This window comes from Balaenoptera ricei, chromosome 19, assembly GCF_028023285.1.
Source record: "Balaenoptera ricei isolate mBalRic1 chromosome 19, mBalRic1.hap2, whole genome shotgun sequence".
Taxonomy (NCBI): domain Eukaryota; kingdom Metazoa; phylum Chordata; class Mammalia; order Artiodactyla; family Balaenopteridae; genus Balaenoptera; species Balaenoptera ricei.
This window is the reverse complement of record NC_082657.1, coordinates 11,630,413-11,645,033: the sequence shown is the minus strand read 5'-3', so window position 1 is coordinate 11,645,033 and position 14,621 is coordinate 11,630,413. Positions and strand designations below refer to the sequence as shown.

Here is a 14,621-nt window from a genome sequence, read left to right as displayed (position 1 = left end):
ACAGCTCAGGGTGATCAGGCCTGAAAACTGCGGGCCAAGGGCCCCCAAGGAATGTAAGAAAATCTACCTAAGGGGCTTATCAGAGACATTAAGTCAGATGAAAAGGAGGGTCTATGCAGGTTATGGGTTATAGGACTGTCTATGTGTCTATATTGGTGGCTGCAGAGCCAGCTACACAATGGGACAGGGATACAGAATGAGGTCTACATGGCCCAGGCAATGAGGGTCTGAGTAGAGAAACTGGATGGGGATGGGTGGCATGATGTTGAGTCTACATTGCTCAAGGAGTGTGGTCTGGAGTGGAACATGTTCACATAGGGCTGACATGAAAGGAAGCATGGATTCCCAAAAGGCAGAATGTAAAATGAGCTCCTGAAGTGAAACATGGGTGTCTGTGGGGGAGGAGACATGTTTGGAGAGAGAAGCAGGATGGTGCTTCACATTTGGAACCTCATTGGTTATTTCTGCAGAACATCAGGATGGTACATGAAGGAAGCTTAGAAGAGGGATGATTTACTCAATACCCTATTGGACCTGGGCAACACCTTTCCTCATCTGGCAGTGGGTAATGAATGGGAAAGGGAGTGACATATGAAACAGTGCTCACAGTCTATTGGCTTTAATCTCCAAAGGCTGGTCAGAGGCCAAGGGCCTGCTGGCTCCCCACAACCACAGGTGAAGGATGCTGCAGCCACAGAGGAGCGAGAGCAATTCGTAAATGTGCCCTTTCCCCACAGCTGACCTCTGCAGAGCCTCCACCCTTCTCCCTCAGGCACCAATGGGGAAGCCCTGACAATCTGATAGACACAGTAGGCCTAGCCAGTAGTGTAAAAAGCCCTACCGGGTCTGACAAGGGGAGATGCGCTGCAGAGAAATGGTCTGTAAAGAGTGGCCTGCCCCCAGCTCCTTCCTCCAGTCTCCATCACTTTTTTTTCCCCTCCCTTTTCTCATGTCATCCTTTAACCTCAAATTATACTTTCTCTTTTACTCTTCCCAGCTGTGTGAGCTTGGTGTACTGGGGACCTTTGGTCAGGCCCGCGTAGCGGGGTCTCAGCCATGTTGCATGTTTCAACGCTTCCCTCCCCCCTTGACTATGTGGGCTTGGTTTTCTGTCACTGGGAGAGCATGGCACAGCAAGGTTTAGGCAGGTCTATTAAGGGGCAATCACACATCTAAGTTAAAACAAGGCCAGGGAAGGAAGGTGTGAAGCAGACTTTGGTCTTTGGTTATCTTGCACTGAGTCCTGGGAAGTGTTGGAGATTTGTTGCTCTGTAATCTGTTAGAATTAGAAGCAGCTCACCTTCTCAAGGCCCCAAACTAGAAAAGAGCAAGTTGTAATTGGATGCCATCACCATCAATTATCTTGAATAAAAAGAGGTGTAGGTAACATTAGGAAAAAGAATCAGTGATCAGGCACATCCCTTGAACTTTCTGTTTTGCCCTTCTAAGAGTAGGAATGGGGATGGGGGTCTCCGAGTCTTCATATCTTTGGAATAGCTCACCAGGTCTTCACGTGCTTGGAACAGTTCAAGGAGAAGGACTTAAAAGCGAGGACTAAGAAACAAACGTGAGTAAGACATTATTACTTACTGCTATCTTGAGTAGAAAAATAAAGTCTTTTAGAAAAACCCTTGCGACTTGTGTCTGTCTCCTGGAGTCCTGAAGTTTTCACTGTATTATAAAAATTACCTATTAATTGATTTGGGGCCTGGCAAGGAAGGAACCTTTCTCCAATATGTGCCTACAAATTTTCCCTAAAATACTTGGGCAAGTCACTTTATCTAAGGTGTTCCTTTATTTGTAAAATTGGAGTAATCATGCATAGCTTACAGAGTTGCTGTGAGGCTATATGTGAATTGCATACAGTGTGTACTCAATAAATGATAATAACTGTCACTAACCTTTTATAGGTCCTTCAAAACTTAGATACATGAACCTCTCTAGTTCAGGAAAAACCCTTGATAAAGACTAACTTGATTCTTCCTGTCCTGATTGGTCTCAGTCTCCCCGTTTGAAAAATGTTACGTTAGATTAGCATTAAGTTGACATTCCATTGACCAAAGCTGGCCTGAAGATATGTCTTGTTTAACCTACATAGGATTTAAAGAAGAAAACTGAGCCAACATTTGAAAATTAAGATGTTTTAAAAAGAAATCTAGTTTTCCAGCTTCTCTTGAAAAATCAGAAGATATGGCAATCCCGAACCCACATTCCTGCCTGGCAACAATCCACTAGGGCCACAAGGAAGCTGCCTCCTTAGGTAGGGCATGCATTCTCAGTTTTCTAGGGCTCCTCTGGCCTTCTTCACTCATTTATATGATCTGCTTGGCCCTGTAGGTATTTCCACTTGTGCCCCTCTGGGCAGCTGAAAACTGTCCATGCTTGGCACAGAGCAGTCACTTAATTACTGAGTCAGTGAATCACCTACTGTGTCTGCCTACTACTCTTTCTTATCTGGCCATAAAAAGAAATCCAAGTTTGTAGTTATTTGTGGTAGTTACTGAATAACTGATTTTCACTTTGAGAAGTGAATTGAACAAGTCCTTTCTGTCAGTCAGGATAGACTAGGTTAGGCTGCAGTAGCAAACAATCCCCGCATCTCAGTGGCTTAAAACAATACAAGTTTATTTTTTGCTTACTCACACAAACCTAAATACAAAATGAAAATTCTCTCCTGTTTTCACATGCATGGAGACAGACATGAGTGCACAGGTATATACAGAATCACACGTCACATAAATACCCTGGAACATGAACTCATGCAAAAATCTATTTAGATACTGGTTAACTTAAATTGCACAACTTTCTCTTCGTTGGGGATTTTAAAAGGTCCCAGGATCCAAGGAAGGTAAAAGAATATCCACCTTCAGCCAAGGAAATGGCCATGCTACAAAAGGAGCCAAAAGCTAACAAAGCACCTGAAAGCTTTAAAAAAGCCTGAAGCTTGTACTACATGAAATTCCATGCATAAATCTGTAAGTAAAATAACAAATATGCAATGCCTGCAGGCTGTTGCCCCCCTACCCCAGTGAGGCCTCCACCTCTGGGCTTCTAGCTCAGGAGGGAGATGGACCCCAGATGCCCAATATGCAGAGCCATAGAGGGGGCTGGACTGGGTCAGAGAGAGGGGACAACAGGCTGGAATCCTCTTTCTTCAGCAGGAGCTACAGACAGGAAGGAAGGGGGCAGGACCAGGTCACATCTATTTCCCCCCCAGCAAACCCTCTCTTTTTACCCCATCTAATCCAGGCCCATCTTTGTTCACCTGGATTATAGCAAACACTTCCTCCTCACTGATTTTCCCACTTCTAGTCTTGCCTCATCCAATCCCTCCATCACAGCCACCACACTTGTCTTGCTAAAGCTCAGGGTCTCAGAATATGTCCCTTACTCAGAAACATTCCCTCGCTCCCCTTCATGTACAGGTGCTTGTCTAGATGCCCAAGCCTGGCATGCCAGGCCTGCATGATCAGAAGCCCCTTCATACTCATCTGCTTCTGTTCCGGCAGTCCCCCCAGTCCCACACAGCATGTCCAATCCACCATTTTGGACAGGAGAAATCTCAGCCTCCCTTCTCTGTCCCCACAGGAGTTTCTCATGCCTCAAGATTCCTCTAGTTCTCTCCAGGTTTGTCACTGAGCTTTCTGAAGGCATCCAGGTTTCCCAAATAGAATGGAAGCTCCTTGAAGGCAGTTATCAAATCTCCTTCCAGGCCAGACCCTTGTTACCTCTTCAGCCCCTCTCCAGACTTCAGCAGGCAGCTTGGGTCCAGAGAAAAAGCCTTGGGCTGGAGTCAGGAGAACAGGCTTTGCCACTGTCTTGCTATATGCCCTCAGGCAAGTCCCTACCTCTCTCAGGGCCTCACTTTCCTTGACATCAGGGCACTGGACATTTGCTTTTGAGTACAAAAAGGATAAAACAGATTCACTGAATAACTCTCAACTGTAATCTCAGGGGCTAGGTTGAAAAGCTTGGGGCCTGGGCCTGGGATCTTGAACTTGTGACTTCCTGATCTACTTGGTTAGTCCCTGCTTACTCCAGTACCTCCATTTCTCAGTCACGCCTATCCCATCCTCTCCTTTTAAGGAACAGGTTACCTGGTGGGCCACAGGTGTGGAGCACGGAAATCCAGGCACGGCTGGAAGGACCAGAAGGGGTCGGGCGGGGAGCCTGAAATGAATCTTTCAGTCCCACAAGAGCCTCAGCTGCCTCCCACTGCAGCTGCCACTCTGAGGGGTCAGAGGTCCGGGCCAGGTGAGAGGCTCCGGGGGCCTGCAAAGGAAAGGGAGAGAAGCAGACTGGGAATCCCCACTTCTGCCCACCCTCCAGGTGCTCCCTCTGCCCCTGGTTACTTCATTATCCCCTACTCTTCCCTTCCCCAAGCTCAACTTCCTCCCAGGGTCCTGGATCCCACTTCTTCCCCAGGACCTGTGGCTGCAGCAGAAGGGGGTCTGGGGTGTCACAGGGCTGAAGTATCAGAGTCGAGCATCTGGAAATAAGGAGAAAAGATGCCAGGGGGATTAAACATGGACAGACAGGTACACGTGGAAACAGGGGCAGGATTTTGCTATGTTCTGATCTGGGAATCTGAGTGCCTGCTGGGTCATTAGGCTTTGTGGCCTTGGGCAAGTCCCTTTCTCTGTCATGGCCTGCTTTGTTTTCTGTAAAATGAAAATATGTCAGCTTCTTCCTACCAGGGCTACTGTGAGGATTATGGGAAATAACTGGTGTCAGTTAAAAAAAAAAAAACTGACAAAACATCTAAAGGGATTGAGGTGACTGTTCCTGCCCTACCAGAGTCTGGTTTCCTTCCCTCCTAGTTCCCCAATCGCCATGGAACTTGAGGAGCAGCTTGGCCCACCTTTAGGAAGCTTTCTCTAATGGCCTCTGGCCTCTCTCCTAGGCCTCTGAGGCTCTTAGCATCATGTTGTTCCCCTGCCCCGCCTCACTTCAGCAGGCAGTTCAACCTTATCTTATCTGTTTAAGTGGATTTAATAGCCACTATTTGTTTAAGGCCAGGGCTTGTGCTAGGTGTATTCCATATATTATTGCTAATTCTCATTATTACCAAGAAGTAGTAGTGTCTCCGATTTATTGACAGAAAAACAGGCTCAGAGAGGTAAAGATACTTGTACAAAGGTTCACAGCTAGGCAATGACAGAGCTCAGAGAGCTCTGCCTCACCCATTAGTCTGAGACCTTTTCTTCTTCTTTATCATCTACTATGGTATCCAGCACAGGGTTAGGCACATCATAAACACATATCTTTTTCTCCCTACTCACGTGTGGGGCAGGGTAGAGGGCCCTTGGGATTCTCCAGAAAGAGGAGCCATCAGTATTGCGCGGGATCCTGTGCAGGCTGGGAGGGGCCCATGAGTGGGCAGCCAGAGGGCAGTGCCAGGGTCAAAGCCTAATGAGGGTAGGAGAATGCAGAGCATATGCAGAGGTCATGGCTTGTCTTCCCTCTTCCTACCCTGTATCTTTTTCCTCTTCTCTTTCTGATACAGTGGTACCTAGTCATTCACATATCTCTTGAATTAATGTTGAATTCATCTTACCAGGGAAAGGATGCAGAGGGACAGCAGGTTCTCGGCGTAGCAAGCGGCACACCACTGGGGTTGGCACGGAAAGGCCTGGAGGCAGCCAGCAGCCAGCGGCCCAAGGGCCTGGAGGCACTGGAGTCCAGGGCAAAGGCAAGGCTTCTGGGCGACAGCTGAGCAGCAGGGGCCCCTGGGAGTTCTCCTGCAGGAGGCATAGGTTGGAGTCAGGTACAAGGCTGGAGAAGGAATGGGTATGTTCCAGGATGTAGGTAGGACCCCAAAACTTCAGAGCCTGAAGGGCCATAAAATCCCACCCCCTCATTTTGTCCATGGAATAGAAGTGATTTGCCCAAGATGACACAGCAATTCAGGGCTGGACCTAGAACCCAGGTGCGGAGGGCATAGAGGAAGGGACCTGGGCAGGGGCTAAGACAGGAGTCCCCTCAGGGCCCAGTTTTTCCTTACCTTCTCAGGGGGTGTCAGTGCCAGTGGGACTGCCCTGTGGGGAGTCTCAGGCTGGGGTGCTATGTTCTCCTTTCCAGCTGTGAGGGACCAGGAAGAGCTTTGGTGAGCTCTTTCTTCTGAGGGCCATCCCACTCCAACCCCAAACTGAATTATCTCCCTCTGTCCCATTTCTGCCCACAGACCTCACTGCATCCTCCCAACACTCAATCACATTTTACAGTTGGGGAGGATGAGGCCCAGAGGATAGAAACACCTTGCCCCAGGACTGGGATTCTTTTTCCTACTTAGGCTTTCCCTGCCCACACTCCTGCCCTAGCCCTGGCCAGGGACACTCACGGTGGACCCCTGGTCGAGTGACTCCCTTCTTGACACGGCTGGGAGCGTTGGGAGGAGCCGCCCCTCTCCTCATCAGTCCCTCAGCCAGGTGCCGCTTTAGCTGCGCCTCCTCCTGCCTACGCAAGGCCACCTGGGCAGCCATGACTCTTCGGCGCTCCCTAAAGAGGGGGGTGGCGAGCCGGAAGTCAAGTCAGCCGCCTTTTAGATGAGGCCCATCCTCTCCCTTCCCTGCGTCCCGTACTCACAAGATGAGGACACATTTGTGACACTCGCAAGCCTGAAAGAGGCAGAGGCGCTTGTGGCCCTTGAGGTGGGCAGTGATACCGTGACCGCGGCAGCGGGCGCAGGTTGGAGAGCGACTGACAGCTCTCCTGGGGATGAGCTCCATGCCCTGGGGGGCTCTAGTCTCACCCCCCGTGGCAGAGTCTGAGGGGCAGTGGTGGACAGCAGGCATTTCACTGGGTTCCATGTATCTAGGGGCAGAAGTGGGGGGTCAGGGTGGCCACGTGGGCCCTCTCCCGACCAGCCCTCTCGCCTCTGGGAGGCCACGCCTGAAGGATCTTTCCATTTCGCCCACTCCTGGACTCAGCCGTCACCCTTGAGTCTCCCCTGGCTTTCTCCTTCTTCACTTTCCTCAGGCATCGTCCTTCCCAAGAACCTCTCTCCTCTTTCCTTTCTTACGTATCTTTCCATCCAAACATTATTCTCCGCTCACCTGTTCCCTTCCAGGCAGAAATCCCAGTTTTGGGCATACTCGCGCACTCTCACGCCCCCTGCAGCAGTTCTTACACCCGCCTTCCACCAACAGCCCATTCCCACAGTTTCCCTGGCAGCCTCTTCAACAATTATCATCCTTCCCTCCTGCACGTACCCAATTCCCACACATAACGTTTATGCACCCCTTTCCATTCTTAGCCTCACGTATGCCCTGCAATTCAATTTCCCCCCCGCAGCCCTTTTAATCAGACCACTCCCTTGCACCTCAGTAACTACATCATTCTCATGGATCCCTTGCCTCACTTTCAAGAATTATTTTCATTCCTTCAGCAAAGGTTTACTGAGCCCCTTCCATGTGCCAGGCCCTGATCTAGGCCCAAAGCCCCCTCCCCACGGCCCAAATTCCTCTCTTGCACCCACACGCCTTCCAAACTAAGGCAAACCCGCGCCGTCGCTGCGCCCGGCCTTTACGCGCCTTCGCCCATTCCCAACAAGCAGCCTCGAGCCGCGCCCGCCACACCTCCCCGTGCATCTGTTCCTCGCGTGCACCCCCTTCTGCCGCTGTCCCCCCAAATGCTGGGCCCGCGGCCTCGCCCCGCTCCAGGGTCCCAGGGAGGGGCCGGGGCTCGGGGAGCGCGCCCAAGGGCCGCGGTGGGGGAAGGGCGAAGGGGTCGCGAGGAGCGCTAGAGGGGAGGCCAGGGGATGCCTGGGGCGGTGAGTCCAGCGCAAGACAGGGAGGGGAAGAGACGGGAGGGGCGGGGTCGCGTTCGCTTCGTCAGCCCGCGGTTACCACAGCCTCGAGCGTTGTCAGACTCAGGATGAGGCGAAAGAAGGTGGTGACGCAGTGGCCTGAGTAATAGCCTCGCTCGCGCCACTTTTCCCGCCCCTTCTTACAAGGACCAATGAGCTTCAAGCGGCGCCTTCTGCCGCCGAGGCGAGCGACCAGTGCGTTTCAAGATCCTTCACTGACAGCCCGCCCCTTTACCTCCGGCCCGCTTCTCCTCGCGCCAGACTATCAGGCCAGCCAATAGCGCGTCGAGTTGAGTCTCGTGCCACTTCTCTCTCCTCGTGTGATTTGCCTTCCCAGACTGTTCCTTCCCTTTTTGGGGAGGTGGCCAATGGGGCGTCGAGTACCGATTCCAGGACTAAGCTGGCCCTGCCCCCCAGGAACGGCTGCCCGGCCCGCCCTCCCGCGCACGCGCAGTCTCGTCCTCCGGCCTGCCCTCCCCCGTCGGCGCCTCTTGAGCGTTTGTCCTCGACTCTGCGCGGGCCGCTACTCTTTGCTGTGTGGACGCCCGTGTTTTCTCACTTCTCTCCCGCTGCCCCAACTCCCGATCTACCTTTCTCCTTTTATGTTCCCCACGCTGCGATATCCCTGTTTCCTTCCTGGGTCCCAACTTCTCACGCTGAGCCCCACCTTCTCACGCTGAGCCCCATTCCTTGTGTCTCTAATCGTCCGTGCTGGTGCTGATTTTCCTAATTCTGACTTTTTCCGTCTCTGAGAGCCTCTCTCTCTGCCTGTTCATCCTGCTGATTTTCAGAACCCCTTTCTCCACGTGCCTTATTCCCTCATAGCCTGGACCCCTGCCCCTCCCATCCCCCTCTTCGATTCCCGAGACGCTTCTGTGGTTTTTCTATCTTTTTAGCCCTTTCCACCCTCTGTGTTCATCTTCCTCCCGGATTTCACCCCATTCTCGGGGCTCCACTCTCTAATGGTAGCCTGCTCTGTGCATCTCTACTAGACCCATCTCACGGTTTCCCTCCCCATTCTCTGTGGTGTCTCCTTTTCTCTATGCATTCCGCCCTGTCTCCTTTTCTGTCTTTGAGCCTCTGAGATTGTCTCCTCTCTCCCCTGAGAACCCGGTCCTTGTGCCCCACTCCTCATTTTTCTGCCGTTCCGGATCGTGCTCTCTCTCTCTGCTCCCTGCAAAGTTCCATTCCAACAGTTTGCTCCTCCTTCTCTGTGTGGTTTCTCTTTTGTAGGGATAGCATCGCCTCTGACCACTACTCCATCCCTTTTTCCTTGAGGGTTTCATTCCACTCTTTTCTGGTTGTGTCCGTGCTTGTTCTCAGATTGCTGGGTCCCGTTGTTTTGCGTTCCCAGGCAGGTGTGTGCCATCTTCTCTGCTTGGTCCAACTCCTTTGTTTGATCCTTTGTCAGCCTTCATTTCCCCTTCCTTTGTCCCATCTTTTCTGCTGGTCTTGGCCTCTTAGTTTGCCGCAGATTTCTGGGTTACGGATCCTGTGTCAGGTATTCTGGACAGAAAAGTGTGGCAGAAGTGACGTCTAGCTGGACTGCTGTGCAGGGGGGCAGTACTAGACAAAGTTGGAAAGGTTGTTTGGGGCCAGTCTGGGGGAGGAAGGGTGAGGGTGTGTGGGATGCTTCAATGCCAGCTAAAGCAATTGACATTGAACCTTTAGGTAGTGGAGAGAGAGATAGGGGGACCAACATTTTTGGAGAGCTTAGCTCTTGCCTGGCACTTTATACTAATAATCTTATTAATTTTCAACAATGACTCTATGAGATATATTACTAATATATTTTATATATGAGTTCAATAAGATGCACAAGATCACACAGCTAGACAGTGGAGAGGTAAAGATTCCAACGTTGGTCTGTCTTTGAGTCCAAAGTCTATCAACTTTGTACAACCTACAGTGATTTAGTTATTTCCAGTAATCCCCAGTTCCCCACTTTTATTCTCTAACTGTTGCATAGGCACTCATTTCAGGTGGCTAATGCATATCTTTTAGTTTGCGTGTGTTCTTGCAAGATGTGCAGTGTTTTATGTGCATGATGCTTTAATTTATGCGAATGACATTATTTACTATTTAAAATAATCACTGTTTTTATGATCCATCCATGTGCATGTGATGCATACATCTAACCGCTGCACGATATTCCATGGTGTGCATCCCCTGCGTGTCGCCTTCAGCTCCCTGTCACCACAATAATGCTACATCCTCATATGTGTTCCTTTGTAGTTGAAGGTGGAAACCTCTGTTATGTGTACCTAGGATATACCAGAGATGGCTCTTTGTAAACCTAATTTGACTAAGTATTGCCAGACTCCTCCCTACAATGAATGATACTTTGGGTCTGAGACACTGATCAGAACTCCTCCCTTCCTCAGGGTGCAGAAGAGGACCCTATCTACCCCCCAACTACCCCATGAGCAGCAGTACACAAGGGTCTCTGTAGCCCCACAGTCCTACCAATGCTCATATTTTTCCAGCTTTCTGATCCCTCGCCAGTCTGATAGATGCACATTTGGATACATTGTATTTCTCTGATTATTGTTGAGCTGGGGTGTTTCTTCATATGCTTGTTAGCCTTTCTGGTTTGTTTTTTTTGAGATTGCTTCTTCATATGCTTGGTCCATTCCCCTACTGGGGTTGCTCTCTTTTTCTTGTCAATTTGCCTGAGATCCTTGACCATTCTCATCAGTTTCGGACTTGGCATACGCTCTTCTTATGCCAATTTTGGCACTTCGTATTATTTTAGAAACTTATCCACTTCATCTGGGTTTTCAAATTTATAAATGTAGAGTTGTTAAGGACAATTTTATTGTTCTTAGAACATGTGATGTCTGTTAATTTTTATTTTTCATTCTGTATTTTATTTGCATCTTTTTTTCTTGATTAGAGTTGCTGGAGAATTATCTTAGTAATATTGTCAAAGAATGAATATTAGTCTTTTGTAATACTTTTTTGTTGTTTTCTATTTCATTGATTTCTGTCATCATCTTTATTTCTATTCCTTTTTCGGGGATGCCTTGTTGCCCCTTATATAACTTCTTGAGTTAATTCATAAACATTTTGTAATTCTTCTTGTTTCCTGATAAATGTATTTAAATTATAAATTTACTTCTAAATATTGATTTAAAAATCAGAGTCCCAAATTTTGATGTGTATTTAAAAAAACTTTTGATGTTGAAATGATTATTGGCTTACAAGAAGTTGCAAAAATTTTATATAGAGTCCCTTAAACCCTTCCTCCGGTTCCCCATAGGGACATTCTGTATAACTGTAGTATACGAGCAGGAAATTGACACTGGTACATTACTCTTAACTAACAGGCCTTATTCAGTTTTCACCAGATTTTACATGCACGTGTGTGTGTGTGTGTGTGTGTGTGTGTGTGTGTGACATGTAGTATGTTTGCTATTATTCAGTTCTAAATACTTTTTAATTTCTTTTTCGAGTCAAGGGTTATTTAGTAATATGTTGGTTAACTTCTACACAATTTGTTGTTCTGATCTCATTGTCTCTGGATGGAGAGTAGCCTGTATAATAGTGATCCTTTGAATAAGCCAGCGTCCTCTGCTCAGCACCACGTCCAACGGCAGAACCTAAGCAGTAGAGTGAAGAGTCAGGATTTGAGAAGTTAATGTGTGTTTGGGTTAGTTTGGAAGAGAGACTATGGAGATGGGAAGACCTGTGTCCCTGAAGGTCTCAGGGAGCCTATGTCAATGAAAATGATAATCAACTTTCTGCTCCAGAAACAGTGACCCAGAGGCTGACAAGAACTGAGCTTGAGACCTAGATTGAAATTGGTTCCAGACTGAGGTCCAGCATCCAGGACCCAGACACAGGACCATGGGACCTCAGCATTTGAGCCCTGTGCAGCTGCTCTGTCTCCTAGGGGCCATTTCTACTCTGCCTCGTATGTCCTGTGGGGCTGGATGCTTAGGGACCCTCTTGGCTGGGATGGGAGGGCTGGCTTCATGTCACTGGGGGAAAGAAAGCTGCGTATCTGGGTCCCTCGGGAGACAGGGTCTGTGGAGGCTGAGCTCTTGATTGGCGGCTCGGGGCTGAGAAGGCAGTGTGAGGGGCAGATGACTGGAAGAACATTCTCTCTTTAGGGGCTGGAGCTCTTTTGTGTTATGAAGCAACATCTTCACTCTTCAGAGCTGTTGGTCTCCATAACTGGCAATGGCTTCTGATGAGGAGCATGGTGTGTAAACTGAATGAGGGCTGTGAGGAGACGCTGGTGTTCATCGAGACAGGTGAACGGGGGTGACTTTGCTACATTTCTTTTGCTTGCTCTTCTGACCCCACCTCCATTCCTAGCACCCAGGGACTCTGGACTGGAGTTCCAGATATTTACCCCATTATATGTTTGGGAACAGCATCAAGACATCGGCAGGAGAGGGGCAGGACCCAGCTGGTTGTGGTGTGGGCTGGATAAGAGGGCAGAATGGAGGTGGACAGATCCCAGGAGGGGAGGGGGACTCTGGGAGAGAAGACGAGTTTGGGATACAAGGGAGAGAGGCGCAGATGGGCTCCTGTGGGGAGAGGAGTGAGGAGAGGCAGATGAGACCTGGGAAATCTGAGCAGCGAGTGGACAGTGGGGGAGGGGCAAAGTTGGTGATGGGGCGGAGTGAGCAGGAAGAGCAGGGGGTGGGGTGGGAGGTGGAACTGGGCGTGGCCAACGACACTGATCAGCGCTCTCCAATCTTCTGCTCCGCAGGGACCAAAAGGGGAATTGTGGGTTTTAAAGGCTGCAGCCCAGCTTCATCTTACCCCCCGCAAGTCTCCTACCTCGTTTCACCGCCCGGATTGTCCATTGCCTCCTATAGCCGCGTCTGCCGGACATACCTCTGCAATAACCTCACCAACATGGATCATTTTGTGAAACTCAAGGCCAAGGCTCCTAAGACTGTAGCATCTTCTTCCCATAGTTGCCCAACCTGTGTGGGCGAGCACTCTAAGGACTGCCTCCCAAGTTTTGTCACCACCGAGGCTTGCCCCGACAATGCCACTGAGTGTTACAGTTCCACCTTAAAATTTCAGGCAGGTGAGAGAAGAGAAACTTTCTTTCTCAGATGCCTGCTCTAGGCCTGCTGCCTTCCCATCTCTGAGGGAGGTGGGTGGGAATCGGAGAGGGGATGGGGGTTGTGGCACATAATTCCAAGGAGGAGGGGAGAAGGTGCCTGGTACCTGAGTGTTTGGTGGGAGAGCAGGTGTCCTGGTTTGTGAGGGGTGTCTGGAAGGAGGGGTAGGATGTTTGAGTCTTGAAAGTGTCTCTGACTCCCCTTGCTCTCTTCCTTACAGGGGCTCTCAATACCACCTTCCTCCTCATGGGCTGTGCTCGTGAATACACCGATATTTTAGCCCACTTTCACCATATTGGCAGCATCAGAGTGACTGAGGTCATCAACATCTTAGAGAAGGCCCAGTTTGCTGGTGCAGAGCCCTCTAGTGGGAGACCTGCTCGGGGCATCCTCTTAGGCCTCCTGTTTGCCTTCAGGGACTGACGATCTAGCTGGACCAAACACCCCTACCCCTTCACATAGCGAAATAAAGTTACAGAGTTGCCTTTCTGCTTTGTCCTGTGGTCCATGAGGGTTGTGGAGGCATGAAAGGTCTGAGGAGGGCCAGACGTGTCCAGGGAGGCGGAGGGGAGGGGCAGGTAATGGGCAGTGCTTGCTGTGAAGTGAGCAGGGGTCTTGGGGAGGAGATCATTGGCAAAGTGACAGAATCATGCCCAGCAAGCAGGAGAAACCTAAACACTCCCCTTCTCCTCCTCCTCCTGGGGACCTGAGTTCTAGCCTGGGTTCAGCCATTGACTTGGAGATCCTGGCCAAATCTTCTCCCTTTTTTGGGCTTCCATTTCCTCCCCTTTAAAATGAAGGCCTTGTAGGGAAGTCATAGGGATTATAAATTCAATTTGAGTAAAGTTTAAAACCATATATTTTATGATAAAGCGCCTTTAACTTAAGATGGCCAAAGCACTGACACTGATATATTTGCTGTAAAGAGAATTATAAGAGTTTTATTTTTCTGATATTAAAAGTTACTTAATGAAGACTTGTTTCCATTAAAAAAAATAAAATGAAGGCCTTATGAATTAGAAGTGTGGCTCATTGGTATGTGTCAGATACTGTGGTAGTATCTGGCTAGGGTTTTTTTGTTTGTTTTGTTGTGTTTTGTTTTTGGTGCAAAAAATTTATTAAATGAAAATGGACGTGGATACAAAGGGCGTGTGGTATGTGAGTGAGACATGTTTTGAGCCAGCCAGACTCAAGGTTGGAAGGTCACTTTTTTTCCAGCTTTACTGAGGTATAATTGACAAAATTGCAGTATAATTAAAGTGTACAACATGATGATTTGCTATATGTATACATCGTAAAAGGATTCCTACCACTGAGTTAACTAACACGTTAATCACCTCACATATGTACCCTTTTCTTTCTTCTGGTGAGAACACAAGTTCTATTCTCTTAGCAAATTGCAGTTATACAATACAGTATTATCAACTATAGTCAACATGTTATACATTAGATCCTCAGACCCTATTCATCTTATAACTGAAAGTTTGTACTCTTTTACCAACTTTTCCCTATTTCCCCCAACCCTAGCCCCTGGCAACCATTTTTTGAATCTCTGTTTCTATGAGTTCAATTTTTTTTTTTTTTTAGGATTTCACAAGTGATATCATGCAGTATTTTTTTTGCCTTTTTTCCCCTTATTTTTACTGAAGTGTAGTTGATTTACAATGTTGTGTTAATTACTGCTGTACAGCAAAGTGATTCCATTTTATATACATTCTTTTTTAAAA

General features: G+C 48.7%; 2 protein-coding genes across 3 annotated transcripts; one reads left to right on the top strand and one right to left on the bottom strand.

Annotated features, from left to right (window-relative positions):
* Nucleotides 1-3,117: 3,117 nt before the first annotated feature.
* DMRTC2 (DMRT like family C2) lies at nt 3,118-6,809 on the bottom strand. The gene is made up of 8 exons (XM_059904821.1): nt 6,586-6,809; nt 6,341-6,498; nt 6,005-6,081; nt 5,558-5,738; nt 5,283-5,409; nt 4,429-4,489; nt 4,098-4,272; nt 3,118-3,164 (listed from the first exon to the last, which is right to left on the bottom strand). The coding sequence occupies exons 1-8, from the start codon at nt 6,807-6,809 to the stop codon at nt 3,118-3,120; spliced, it is 1,050 nt and encodes a 349-aa protein (XP_059760804.1).
* Nucleotides 6,810-11,656: 4,847 nt separating this feature from the next.
* LYPD4 (LY6/PLAUR domain containing 4) lies at nt 11,657-13,317 on the top strand. Of its 2 annotated transcripts, XM_059905163.1 has the most exons (4): nt 11,657-11,723; nt 11,923-12,066; nt 12,531-12,857; nt 13,115-13,317. In XM_059905163.1, exons 1-4 carry the CDS (start codon nt 11,657-11,659, stop codon nt 13,315-13,317), a joined length of 741 nt encoding a protein of 246 aa, XP_059761146.1. The 2 variants fall into 2 exon arrangements, with proteins under 2 accessions (XP_059761146.1, XP_059761147.1); XM_059905164.1 differs by lacking the exon at nt 11,923-12,066 and having other exon boundaries at nt 11,657-11,754; nt 12,523-12,857.
* Nucleotides 13,318-14,621: the final 1,304 nt, after the last annotated feature.

Coding starts and splice junctions, on each gene's coding strand:
- DMRTC2 (XM_059904821.1), bottom strand. CDS start 6,809: ATGGAACCCAGTGAAATGCCTGCTGTCCACCACTGCCCCTCAGACTCT. Junction 6,499..6,585: donor CACAAATGTGTCCTCATCTT/GTGAGTACGGGA, acceptor CCCCCTCTTTAG/GGAGCGCCGAAGAGTCATGG. Junction 4,273..4,428: donor CCCTTCTGCTGCAGCCACAG/GTCCTGGGGAAG, acceptor TTTCCTTTGCAG/GCCCCCGGAGCCTCTCACCT.
- LYPD4 (XM_059905163.1), top strand. CDS start 11,657: ATGGGACCTCAGCATTTGAGCCCTGTGCAGCTGCTCTGTCTCCTAGGG. Junction 11,724..11,922: donor GGCCATTTCTACTCTGCCTC/GTATGTCCTGTG, acceptor TTCTCTCTTTAG/GGGCTGGAGCTCTTTTGTGT. Junction 12,858..13,114: donor CACCTTAAAATTTCAGGCAG/GTGAGAGAAGAG, acceptor TCTTCCTTACAG/GGGCTCTCAATACCACCTTC.